Source organism: Miscanthus floridulus, chromosome 18, assembly GCF_019320115.1.
Source record: "Miscanthus floridulus cultivar M001 chromosome 18, ASM1932011v1, whole genome shotgun sequence".
Lineage (NCBI taxonomy): Eukaryota > Viridiplantae > Streptophyta > Magnoliopsida > Poales > Poaceae > Miscanthus > Miscanthus floridulus.
In genome coordinates this window covers 12,058,710-12,071,848 of record NC_089597.1, presented here as the reverse complement: position 1 = coordinate 12,071,848, position 13,139 = coordinate 12,058,710, and the positions used below count along the sequence as shown (strand labels likewise).

General features: G+C 47.5%; 2 protein-coding genes across 3 annotated transcripts; one reads left to right on the top strand and one right to left on the bottom strand.

Annotated features, from left to right (window-relative positions):
* Nucleotides 1-5,738: 5,738 nt before the first annotated feature.
* Nucleotides 5,739-9,836, top strand: LOC136519453 (oligopeptide transporter 7-like). Its single transcript, XM_066512856.1, has 7 exons — nt 5,739-5,982; nt 6,111-6,610; nt 6,745-6,842; nt 7,794-8,363; nt 8,447-8,702; nt 8,782-8,964; nt 9,051-9,836. Exons 1-7 carry the CDS (start codon nt 5,835-5,837, stop codon nt 9,666-9,668), a joined length of 2,373 nt encoding a protein of 790 aa, XP_066368953.1. The 5' UTR covers nt 5,739-5,834; the 3' UTR covers nt 9,669-9,836.
* LOC136519454 (pentatricopeptide repeat-containing protein At5g16420, mitochondrial-like) lies at nt 9,548-12,014 on the bottom strand. 2 transcript variants are annotated; one of them, XM_066512858.1, is made up of 3 exons: nt 10,211-12,014; nt 10,064-10,075; nt 9,574-9,684 (listed from the first exon to the last, which is right to left on the bottom strand). In XM_066512858.1, the coding sequence occupies exon 1, from the start codon at nt 11,936-11,938 to the stop codon at nt 10,304-10,306; it is 1,635 nt and encodes a 544-aa protein (XP_066368955.1). In that variant the 5' UTR covers nt 11,939-12,014; the 3' UTR covers nt 9,574-9,684; nt 10,064-10,075; nt 10,211-10,303. The 2 variants fall into 2 exon arrangements, with proteins under 2 accessions (XP_066368954.1, XP_066368955.1); XM_066512857.1 differs by lacking the exon at nt 10,064-10,075 and having other exon boundaries at nt 9,548-9,684.
* Between the last annotated feature and the right edge of the window lie 1,125 nt (nt 12,015-13,139).

Below are 13,139 nucleotides of genomic sequence, written 5' to 3'. Positions count from 1 at the left end.
ACGCCGCAAAAACTACTCATCACAGTTCCCGACTACTGTGGCTGCGGTGACCAACTACTCGACAGCTCATGTCCAAGTACTCGCAAGCTGATGCTCGGGGGCTAAATCTTCAAGACGCAGTTTACAAACAACATGAGATTCAAGACCCTCCAGCTCTTTGTTCCAAATAGCAAGAGGCTCGGGGGCTACACTCAGTGAGTGCACTTTTTCTTCAAAAAAGTGCACATCACTCAGAAGACTTCTTCAAGACTTACCACTTCAAGGCCTCACGACAAAAAGAACCCGGACCGAGCTATACTCGAGTTCTTTTTTATAAAGAACCCGGGTAAGAATCAGAGCAACTTCAAGACAAGATCCTCCAGCTCTTTGTTCCAAATAGTAAGAGGCTCGGGGGCTACACCCAAATGGGTATACTTTTTCTTTAAAAAAGCACACACCACTCGAAGATTCCAAAAAACGCTACACGGTTTCACTCAAGAAAACACTCGGACGACGCTTGTTCCTGCTTGGCAAGACCTGAAGGAACAAGACAAGGCTTCCGGAGTTCAACCATGAAGTGCTCGGGGCTTGTCGATGTGGGACCCACGGGATACCCCGCAAGGAAGAGAGGAGATCTAGTTTGATTAGGATTCCTCCCATGTAATCCTAGTAGTAATACTATCATGTAATCCTACTAGGACTCTACATTATAAACCGACTAGGACTCTGGTCTCCTGACTATATAAAGGAGGGCAGGGCTCCTTAGATAGGTAGGTCAGGTCACAATTGACAAAGTTCAAGACAACGATTGTACAACACAACACTTTACAATCAATCCAACACAAAGGCTCGCGCTGACTGGACGTAGGGCTATTACTCGATCAAAGATCGGGGGCCCGAACCAGGATAAATCGACTGTCTCCTGCATTAACCGTCGAGTTCTGCATACGCTGAAGCCCGAATATACTGCCCCGGGGACCCCGTGGTAGGCTATCGGTGGTCAAACATCGACACTACCCCACCCGGAGCCCCAACGCTCGCAGATCCGATAGCCCTCTTCCTCACCCCGGCGAGATCCATGGAGGTGGCGCGGTGGTGTTGCAGGGAAGTGGATGGCTCTCCTCGCTCCCCATCCCCCACCGTCGCCGCCGAGCCAAGCCCGGTACTAGTGGTGCTGGTGGCGGTGGTACTCGTGCGCCGCCGCTCGCCGCTGGCTCCGACCCGACGCCTGGAATCGATCGGCCCAAGCTTCATATTCCCTATGTTGCAAATGTATGTTTCAGTCGTTTTAAAGGTATGTTTTTTTTACAACAATTTCAAAGGTATGTTGCAATTGTTTCTTATGGATGTTGCAAAAGTAGATCAGGGGATGTTGCATTTGTTTCAGAAGCATGTTGCAAGCATTTATTCAAAATGTTTCATCTGTTTGTAGATGTATGTTGCAATCGTTTTTATCTCATATGTTTTCACACATATGTTGCAACAATATGTTCCAAATGTTTCAGTTGTTTCAGTTTATGTTGCAGTAAGTATTTTTTCATGTTGCTATCTAGATGTTGCATATGTTTCACACACATGTTGCAAGCGTATGTCCCAAATGTTTTATCTGTTTCAAATGTATGTTGCATTTGACTGTTTCATGTTGCAAGTGCAGACCGCCGGCGTTGGTGTCCATGAGGACGGGAAGGGCCAAGTCGCGGCCACTGACGCTTGGAGGAGGCGTAGGCCGCTGCCGACGGTGTGGGAGGAGACATAGGTCGCGCGGTGTTGTTGTGGAAGAGGCGGAGATGAGTTTTCCGGGCGGCCTGGAAGAGACGGGTGCCGCACCGGTGTGGTAGAGGCGGGGGCGAGTCATCCAAGCAGCGTGGGCAGCGGATCTATAGCATGCGGTTCGGATGCGGACGCGGGAAACGGAGCTGGCGCGGGCGGCGCGCGAATCCAAGCGGATGGGGCGGAGCAGCCGGGGGCGTTCGGACGGACACAGGCGTCCGGACGTCAGGGCCCTAGTGCTGCCGCACTACAAAGCCGGCGGCGGCAGCAGCCGAAGATTGGAAGGGGGGAGAATGATTCAGACTTTCAGAGAACAACTCCATCTTCCTCTTCTGGCGTCTCTGTCCTTCCTCTACTCTTGAAGCCTCCTATCTGTACTTGTAGAACCTTGTAGAGATTCCTTGGGGTTCCTCGTTCTACTCTTTGGATCCCCTGCCACATCCCATGCCCTATCTCTCTCAGGTTTGTATCTAAATTCAGTAGACTGGAGGGTGTGTGTTGACAGATGAGTGAGGGTGATGTAGGGCAACTGGAAGCTAACAATAAAATCGAAAGCCTCTTCAATTGAGGTTCAGTCTCGCTGAGTGAGAATTCAGAGCCAGAGAGCAGTGACGATACAGCAGCTAGCACACAGGCAGCATATCTAATCTACCAGGCTTTGCCGGTAGGAGTAGAGCACAATAAGCAAAGGTAGGTCCCTGTTTATGTTCATGGACGGCAGTAGTGTTGCAGTTGCTGGCTGGCCTGGAACTCATCTCGTTCGTCAAAGCACAACATGCAGCAGCTAGCCAGCAAAGCAAAGCAGAGCCCTTGAGGGCTTGACCATTCATCAGCTAAGGGCCTGTTTAGATGCAACCCCAAACCCAAAATTTTTCAAGATTCCCTGTTACATCGAATCTTGCGGTATATGCATGGAGTAACGAAAAAAAACTAATTACACAGTTAGCCGAGAAATCGTGAGACGAATCTTTTAAGCCTAAATAGTCCATAATTAGACAATTGTTGCCAAATACAAACGAAAGTGCTACAGTCGTCAAAAAGCCAAAAATTTTCGGAACTAAACGGGGCCTAAAGAGACGTGGAGTGACAGGTACCGTAGCGGCAGGGGCCCCAGCCGCTTGAATGCTGCTCCAACCTGATTGGATTGGAGGCCGTGCAGGTGCAGCTGGCTCAGTCAGGTTCAGGTTCAGATTCCGCTCCATCCCTGATGGCAACGAGGAACCGTCCAAAAGGGCATATTCATCTGCGTTGCTTTCATACTTGCTTCTCTAGCTTGTCAGCTGGTCTGATGCAAACGTAATGGAATCAGCCGCAATTGATATTTGTTTACAAATGCACTGCACGTCTCTTTTTCCTTAGAAGAAGGAAGTTTTATTCCGACCTCTGCATAAGTTACGCACTCGATCAAAGTTTAAAACGAAGCAAATCTCTGGCAAAGAATAAGCTCTCAAATAGCTCGCAAGAAGGAAAAAGAAAATAAACTATACAGTAAGCCTATTATATGTCTCTCTCTGATTTGGAGAAATTATATATATTGGAAGCGATGAGACACGTACGACTGCACTGCAGCGTGTGAATTGTAACCGTGGCCAGGGAGCATGAGCACAGTTTGTGTGGAAAACTCCCATGGTTGCATTTCGTGGAAGCAATGTAAGGCTGTGTTTGATGAATTTTGGGAAACTCCCATTGGTATGGTATTGAGGTTTTCAGAAGAGGAGCCGCGTGGGCAAGGAGAATTCTCGTGGAATAGTCTCTCTCTCGGGGCTGATTTTATCTCGCGAGGCTTTCAACCAAACACTAGAGGAAAAAGGGTCGTCGTGTCCTTACTAAATGTCCAGATCTACAACAAGTTATGTTGTTGTGCTGCACGCAACGCAACGCATGCAGGGTATGTCCCTCCGTGGACAATCTCTGCACACTCGATTTGAGGTTGACTTTGTCAGAGAGATCTGATGGACCATCGTGCGTGTTCAGGAGGAGTACCATCCCATCGGGGGAGAAACCAAACACCGGGCTACCAGAGACAGAGAGAAAACACACCGTCAAATTCGACCAGTCATTCAAAGAGCTGGTACGGACGACGACGGTCCAGTCTTGAATCGGTAGGTCCATTGAACCTGGCCGGGAAATGCAGTTGGCGTGCGTGGACGAATGTGGTCATATGATATATATATAAGACATAACAACACACAAGTGGCAAATGTCGCTTGTGTGTAATTGCAGATAAACCATTGCATCTCCTAGATCCGATCCAACTTATGAAACGCTAACAGAAGAGGGGAGGCAGAGGAGTTGTTGTTGGTAGTTGAGTTGAGTGAATAAGCTGCCTCGCGCGAGAGGACAACAACAGCATGCATGTCGTCACAACACCCATGCATGTAGCATGTTCCATAATCATAGCCTTGTCCTCACTTCTGCACGGTGTGTGCGTGTTGCTTCCTCATCTGCACGTTCAGATACTCACATCACATGTGAGGAGGCCGGCCCTCAACAGCTCAACAACCGATTACACACATACATAAATCCTCCTGCATTGTCCTCACACCAACTGATCGATGACGGTCCATTGGTCCTTCTGTCCTGATGATTAGCATTATTCCACCTCCACATCCTCACGCCTACAAACTCCTTTTTTTTCTCTTTCCCATTACTCTTCTCCCAAACCTGCATTACTACTAATCCATCGCATTGTTCGAGTAAAATTTATTTGACCATTATTTCACACTCTTTTTAAGTTGGGGGGGTGCAAGCACCAGCGCGTCCGTGAGCCCCCCAAAAATAGGCCAATTCGATGCCCAATTTTCAGGTGGGGTGGGGATCCTCTTCCCTAGCTCGATGAACCTAAAAAACAGGCCAATTTTAAGTGGCCAAATTCGCTTACAAATCAACCTATTTTGCGGGCTCGTACACATTCCCGTTTAAGGTCCAGACCGTAATCCTTGCAGTAACATTGTGACAAACTTAAAAAAAAAAACTATACTATACTAGAAAATATATCTGCGTGTTGAAACATGAGGGAAAAACCCAAACCCAATAAAACATTAGCCTACTTTTTTTTTATTATAATTAAGAAACATTTTTGTATAAGTAGGCCCACAACTTTAAATAAGTTTGTCACCAAAACTGTCAATTCAGCCCATCCCTATACATCCTAACAACTTAAATTAAGACCATGTTTAGTTCCACTAAATTTCCAACTTTGACACTATGCAAAAAGAAGATTCCCCGTCACATCAAACTTACGGTACATGCATGGAGTACTAAATGTTGACGAAATCAAAAACTAATTGTACAGTTTGGTTGTATTTTGCGAGACGAACGTTTTGAGCCTAATTAGTCAACGACTGGACAGTTATTACCAAATAAAATAAAACAAAACGACACTGTAGCCACAGCCAAACAAATAGGCTGTAGATTTTTCGCACAGTATCCGTTAACGAGCCATTTTAATAATCTGGACCATTAGATGAACACGAACTCCAAACGATATGAGAGGAGTCTTGAGTGGCTATGAGACAGACACAGGAGGGGTTCAAGCCCACTTGTCATTGAGTGGAAGAGACGACAGATGGAAACGATCCTACTTTTAATATTAGATAGATATAGAGATATGTTGTATATAGATGAGGTATCAAATACTCCCTCCATCTTGCAAAAGAATATAATTCTAGAACATATTATGTTTTAGTATATCACCTTTGATCAATTATAGATAAAAAAATATAAATATTTATAATATAAAATAAATATCATTAGATTAATTACAAAATATATTTTTATAATGAATTAATTTAGAGCCATAGATGTGAATATTATTTATTAGAAACTTGATCAAATGTGAAGTATTTAAAGTAGCACGCAACCCATAGTTACATCTTTTAGGGACAGGGGTAGCACAAGATTTTTTTTATATATAAAAAATCTAAAGACATACTACACGCAAATAAGTTATCAGTTGGCACGCAGATATTTCCACAAACATCCCTGTCCCACGAAAATTGCAGAACAAAACAGTGCGGACAACTACGGGAACATCAGGAGTGTGTGACCCCAAAAGGCCAAAGGCCTGGGACAGGTAGGCACACATGCCACATTCCCCACCAGCAGCTACCATGGCATCCTCTCCACCTCCTCCTCCTCGCCAGGAAGAGGAACAGGAACAGGGACGGGAAGAGGCGCACCACCATGGCGGTGGCGGCGGCGACGACGACGACCAGATCACCACCCCGCTCCGTAAGCATCTACCGTCCGTCCCCGTCGTCTCATGCACCATAGCAGTTTGCTACCGTTGTGGTTTCCATGCTCCACACTGCCTTGTCGGCTGTCAATCGTGTTCATTCCCAATGATGATGATGATGCAGTGGTGGAAGCGACGACGTCGACGTCGCGCAGCTCGCCAGTCGACGAGGACTACTCCGACGACTTGTCGGAGGAGAACTCGCCCATCGAGGAGGTGGCGCTGACGGTGCCGGTGGGGGACGACCCGTCGACGCCGGTGCTGACGTTCCGGATGTGGGTGCTGGGCACGGTGTCGTGCGCGCTGCTGTCGTTCCTGAACCAGTTCTTCTGGTACCGCAAGGAGCCGCTGACCATCACGGCCATCTCGGCGCAGATCGCGGTGGTGCCGCTGGGCCGCCTCATGGCTGCCGCTCTCCCGGAGCGCCCCATCCTCCGCGGCACGCGCTGGGAGTTCTCCCTCAACCCGGGCCCCTTCAACGTGAAGGAGCACGTGCTCATCACCATCTTCGCCAACTCCGGCGCCGGCACAGTCTACGCCATCCACGTCATCACCGCCGTCCGCGTCTTCTACGGCAAGAACATCACCTTCTTCGTCTCCCTCCTCGTCGTCCTCACCACCCAGGTACTACGCCACGGCCACGCACGCCCGGCGTCACGCGTCGCTGCACGGGCAAAACGTTTGGCGTTTGTTAGCTTCGTGTTGCGTGCCGTGCGAGGCTTCAGCTTCACTGTCTGTCACGTATTGTGTGCACGCAGGTGCTGGGGTTCGGTTGGGCGGGAATATTCCGGCGGTATCTGGTGGAGCCGGCGGCGATGTGGTGGCCCTCCAACCTCGTGCAGGTCTCCCTCTTCAGGTACATACTGAATTACCAGCTCTGCCTGCCTGCCTTGGCCTCCATTCTCCGACCAATAGTTTCAAAGATATAGCGTATATCTAGACGCATAATAAAAACTATGTAAAAAAATCAAAACGATTTATGATTCGGAAAGCATGGAGTGGTGGACTAGCTACCATTGATTAGTTTGACAAAAGACAAAATAAACAAAAGCTTCGTTATCATTGATCAGCCAAGTATCGGTAGCTTACGGTGTACTGATTCTACATTAGTGTGAGTAGAGATGTAATGTGTGATGTGAGTGGTTGGCACGGATGTGCATGCGTTTGGCGTTCTGATTTTTAAGACATAACGTCATGATAGACAATGGGCGTGGATTACCTGGCATGGGCCATGCCACGTCGTTTTGGAGTTGCTTACATCCAAGCATGAAAGGGACTGCAATGTGACTGGTACATAGAGGAAATTTGAAATGATGAACAGATAGAGAAAAAAAAGACGATCACGAACACTAGGGTTCATATTCCAGGTACACTAGTTTCTGAATTGTAAGGTTGTGACGATGAAGCACGCGATCGATCGAGAATACATACAAGAAAGGTATGCGCTCCAGCTGACCAAGCTGGATCCGAAAGATTCCAACAACTGGAAACTGGCTTTTGCAACCAGTTATCATATATGAGTATTATTTTATCGTTACGGTCAGCTCGTTCGTATTGTACTGGTTCTGAAAACGACTCGCATCACATGCAAAGAAAATATTCCTTATCAGTCTTGAAAATGAGGTAAACAGGCACGGCGAGAGAACAAGTCAGAGTTTATTTTTCCATGACCCAAATGAAAATTCGTTTGAGAATGCAGAGAGATTAATCAAAGATTCAGACAAATATACATGTTCATGTTTTGCCACTAATAACTTTACTACGACAACGACTTACACAAACATTGCAATGTGTATCTGCTCACCAGGGCGCTCCACGAGAGAGAACGGCGGGTCAAAGGAGGCATGACGCGCAACCAGTTCTTCCTGGTGGCATTCGTCTGCAGCTTCGCCTACTACATCTTCCCGGGCTACCTGTTCCAGATGCTCACGTCCCTGTCCTGGATCTGCTGGGTTTTCCCGCACTCCGTGCTCGCCCAGCAGCTCGGGTCAGGCCTCGAGGGCCTCGGCATTGGAGCTATCGGTCTCGACTGGTCCACCATCTCCTCCTACCTTGGGAGCCCCCTTGCAAGCCCCTGGTTCGCCACCGCGAATGTCGCTGCTGGGTTCTTCATAATCATGTATGTGATCACGCCCATTGCTTACTGGTTCAACTTCTACAAGGCACAAAACTTCCCCATCTTTTCCGATGGCCTCTTCACCTTGACCGGGCAGACGTACAACATCTCGAGCATCGTGGACTCCCACTTCCAATTTGATACCAAGGCGTATGAGAAGAATGGTCCGCTGTACCTCAGCACTTTCTTTGCCGTCACCTATGGTGTCGGTTTCGCATCCCTTACCGCGACAATTGTTCATGTTTTCCTCTTCCACGGAAGGTGAGCAAGTTCTTCTGGAGTTCCTCATTCTGCTAAAGAAAACACAATAATGAAGTAAAGAATCATGATGTGCTTGTGTGCAGTGAAATTTGGCAGTTAAGTAAATCAGCTTTTCAAGAAAAAAAGGTGGACATACATACAAAGCTTATGAGGAGATATAAGCAGGTCCCGGAGTGGTGGTTCATCTGCATCCTCATTGCTAACATTGCTGTCACCATATTTGCCTGTGAATACTATATTGAGCAACTCCAGCTGCCTTGGTGGGGTGTTTTGCTTGCATGTGCCATTGCGTTTTCCTTCACCCTCCCAATTGGAATAATCACAGCGACAACGAACCAGGTACCGGTTTTTTAACACCCTGTGCATATTAGCTGAAGAGCGCAAGTTCAGACACTTCAGCTTCTTTTGCTGTATGCAGACTCCAGGCTTGAACATCATCACAGAGTACATCATGGGGTACTTATACCCTGGACGGCCAGTTGCAAATATGTGCTTCAAGGTGTATGGTTACATCAGCATGAGTCAAGCTCTGACCTTTCTTCAAGATTTTAAGCTGGGCCACTACATGAAGATTCCCCCAAGAACCATGTTTATGGCTCAGGTAAGCTATACTAGCATCTCTTCGGCGCAGATACAAATATGGCTTTGTTTTATTGTGTCACTAAACAGCATCTTGTAACATGATAGGTGGTGGGAACTTTGATTGCAGCATTTGTATACCTCGGAACAGCATGGTGGTTGATGGACACAGTCCCGAACATCTGCAACACCGAGCTCCTCCCATCAGACAGCCCTTGGACCTGCCCCGGTGATCATGTGTTCTATGATGCATCAGTTATCTGGGGTCTTATTAGCCCGCGCAGAATATTTGGCGACCTAGGCACTTACTCGGCGGTGAACTGGTTCTTCTTGGGTGGAGCTATTGCCCCCTTCCTAGTATGGCTTGCACACAAGGCATTCCCAGGCCAGAGCTGGATCTTACTCATCAACATGCCCGTGTTGATCGGTGCCACCGGCAATATGCCACCTGCTACTGCAGTCAACTACACCGCATGGATACTTGTTGGGTTTTTGTCAGGTTATGTGGTTTACAGATATCGGCGTGACTGGTGGGAGCGACACAATTATCTGCTTTCTGGTGCACTAGATGCTGGTTTGGCATTCATGGCTGTCCTGATTTACTTATGCCTAGGCTTGGAGAACATCAGTTTGAACTGGTGGGGCAATGATTTAGATGGATGTCCTCTCGCCTCTTGTCCAACTGCCAAAGGTATTGTCGTCGAGGGCTGCCCAGTGTATACATGAGAACCCATGGTTTGACCTGGGGAGAAGAGAACATGACAAGTGAAGAAGTGTGTGAAGAGCAATGTAAATAATCAAATTTATTTTCAAACAATTTAGAGATGAGAAATTGGTGTTATTTTTATTGTATTTTGAAGAGTTATGAAGATTAATAATAATGTTCAAGTAAAATGGGTAGTTATGGCCAAAGCAATTACTATTCCAGCTTGGAAAGAAGTCATTCCATGGTAGAACGAAACATATAGATATAATTTATTCATAAAAAATAAACAAAGAACGATGCATCTTTTAGGCTAGTAACCATTGACAATAACAGATCCTTTTTTGTGTGTGTGTGCGCGCACGCACGCGCTACAGAACTTGTCTGATCTCATGGTCATGGAAACACAACAACTAACCTGATTAATTTTCTCAAGAAGCCCAATAACATAAACAGAGAAAGATGTGTCTTGAGACTAGTAAGCATTATCAATTACAGATCTTTTTTTTTGTGAGCCTATTTGCTACATAACCTGTCTGATGTCATGGGAACACAACACACTAACCTGAAGAAGCCCAATGATGTAAGTTTCATAAGAAAAAGTCTCTGAACAAAATTAGAAGTTCCAAGCTTCCAGTTATAATCTGATTCTTTGTGGCTACATATTCAGCACCAAATCGAGATGCTTTTTCCAAGTTTCATTTGTATCTACCACTTTTCTGATAAATATTTCCCACGATTGACCATCCATGAAATCCCGACCACATAAAGCTGCATCTTCAATGATAGTGAAAACAGTATCATCATGACTTGGCTCAGAAAGGCTATCAACCAATGCTTGGTAAAGAGATTTGCTTGGAGTGCACCCTTTGGCCATCATCTCCTTAAATAGCGCATAACCTTCATTTGACTTGCCTATTTTGCAGAAACCCTTGACCAAGGCCTCATAAGTCATTGCATTTGGTTCATACCGCCGTTCGACCATGTCATCCCACACCCTACCAGCCTCCTGTAACTCTCCATTCTCACATAATCCTACAATAAGCGAGTTATACCTCAGCAAGCTTGGCACGAACTCCCTCTCGAGCTCATCGAACAGCCTCCTCGCCTCCTGAACCATTCCATTCTTGCATAACCAGTAGATCAATGTGCTCACAACAGTGTTATCTGGTGGGACGTTCTTCTTCACCATCTGTCTCCATATCTCATTCGCCTCTCCTGCCTTTCCATCCTGGCATAGCACATCAACCACCTTGGCACACAGAGGTGTGTCCGGTACATATCCTGCCCCTAGCATCTCCCTCGTCAAATCACGCGCCTCTGTAGATTTTCCCTCCTTGCAGCATGCTTCGATCACCACAGAGTATGTAACCTCATTTGGCTGCACCCCAGCGGCTTCCATCTCATCCATGATCCTTGCTGCATCTTGCAACTTCCCACGCTGGCAGTACCCATCAATAAGCACTGTGTACATAGTAGCATCCGGCCTACGTCCACTGGCAATAATATCATCAAAGAGCTGTTGTGCACCCTCGAGATCACCTTTGGCGCAGTAGGCAGTGAGAACCGTGGTGTACGTGATGACATCCGGGACGATCCCCCAGCCAGTCATTTGGTCGAGCACCTTGAGCGCAGCATCGAGGTCACCGATGCCAACTAGACCTTTGAGCAGGATGTTGCAGGAGACGAGGTTGGGCGTGATGTACAGCTTGGTTGGCGCGGCACGGAAGAGCGCGGCGGCGAGGCGGAGGCGGCGCGCGGAGACGAGGGAGTGGAGGAGCGCGTTGAAGGAGCGGGTGGAGGGGCGGGAGTTAAAGGACGGTAGGGAGAGGAAGAGGCGGAGGGACGGGAGCGGGCGGAGCGGGCGGAGGAGCGGCAGGAACGGGCGGTCGGAGAAGACCGGGAGGCGGGACGCGCGGAGCAGGGAGAGGACGGGGGGCAGGTGGCGGGCCGCGGCGCCGGCGCCGGCGTCGGCGTGGGAGAGGCGGGAGAGCGCCGCGGCGAAGACGGGGAGCGAGGGCGGCAGCGGAGGCGCGGCGTGGAAGAGCGCGTGGCGGAGGGCGAGGACCGCGTGCTCGGGCGTGGCCGCGCGGAGGAGGAGCCGGGAGAGCGACCGCGCCGTGAGGCGGCGCGGCCAGGGCTGGACCGGCGGCGTGACGTTGTAGCCGGACTCCGGCAGGGATGCCGGGAGCGGGGCCAGGTGCGCGAGCGGCACGGTGGTCCGCGTGGCCGGATCCGTGGAGAAGGCGCGGGCGCCGGGGCTCCACCGGCGCGTGCTGCCCGCCATGAGCATGGCGTCGGCGCTGCCCGGGACGCGTCTTGGTGGCGAGGTGAGATATTTTAGGACCTATCGGCCAGCGGAGAGCCGACAGGGCCTTATCGGCCCCCACCTTACCGTTTGCTGGACGATAGGGACCTGTCGGTGCCCCAGTTGCCGATAGGATTCAGGCTTTTAGATTTATAGCTAACAAATATACCCGTGCGTTGCTAGAGTGAGTAATAAATTTTAAAATTCATTTTTTTATCTCCCTCCTACGTGGTTGTCAATTGAGAATTTGAAATTTAAGCTTGATTGGAAACTATTTTTTTGATTTAATATGTCGCGGCATCGATGTAGATAGGTAATCGTCCAACAATAAATATGTGATATAATTTGTTGGAAATTAATAATTAATTAATCAAAATATTGTTTAAACTATATATGAATATGCATTATGACATACTTTTCATTTTCTCACACATATTTTGTAAAATGCCACTACTACAGAACTGACATTCACTGTTAGCTGCTTACGAACCGACAGTGATAACTCTGCCGGTTTGAGTCAAAGAACCGACAGTGATATTGCGTCATTACTACCGGTTTATGAGACCTTTTTTTTAATCAAAGTGTCATGAAGATAAGGTCAACATGAGTGAGTGGGCTGAAAGCAAGCGAGTGCTCATACGTTTCCCAACAGGAACAAAATAATGCCAGATAACTTAACTGTGAAATTATTATACTATAAGAACCAATGTTTATTCTACATAGGGTTATTCAAATTTGTTTGTGCTAGACCTCTTGATCCACCAGCTAGTGCAGTTTCCGCTTTCTCTGATGATATTTTTCTCTATGTTGTTTATTTTTTCCATCCCTTGCTGCATGTCGTGCTTTTCCCTTTTCATTTTACGTTGGCGCCTGTGAATTTGATGTACTATGGGCACCTGTTTGAAAATCAGTTGACAAAGATTAGTCCATGCGGTTGCTATGGGTACACAAAATTTGAACAAAAATAACATAGAACTGAACACATGATATACGTATTAATTATGGTGGATATAATATCATGAAAAAAAAACTTCACATGAAACTTAGGGTCTCGTTGAAAATCACAAGCAGTCTAGGATTAAACATGAAAGGATTATAAATGCGACGGAAAGAGTGACTATGCTATTAGAAAACTCATGCTAAACTTTAGTCCATGTAAACAAAATGATACGGTCTGTGTGCCTAC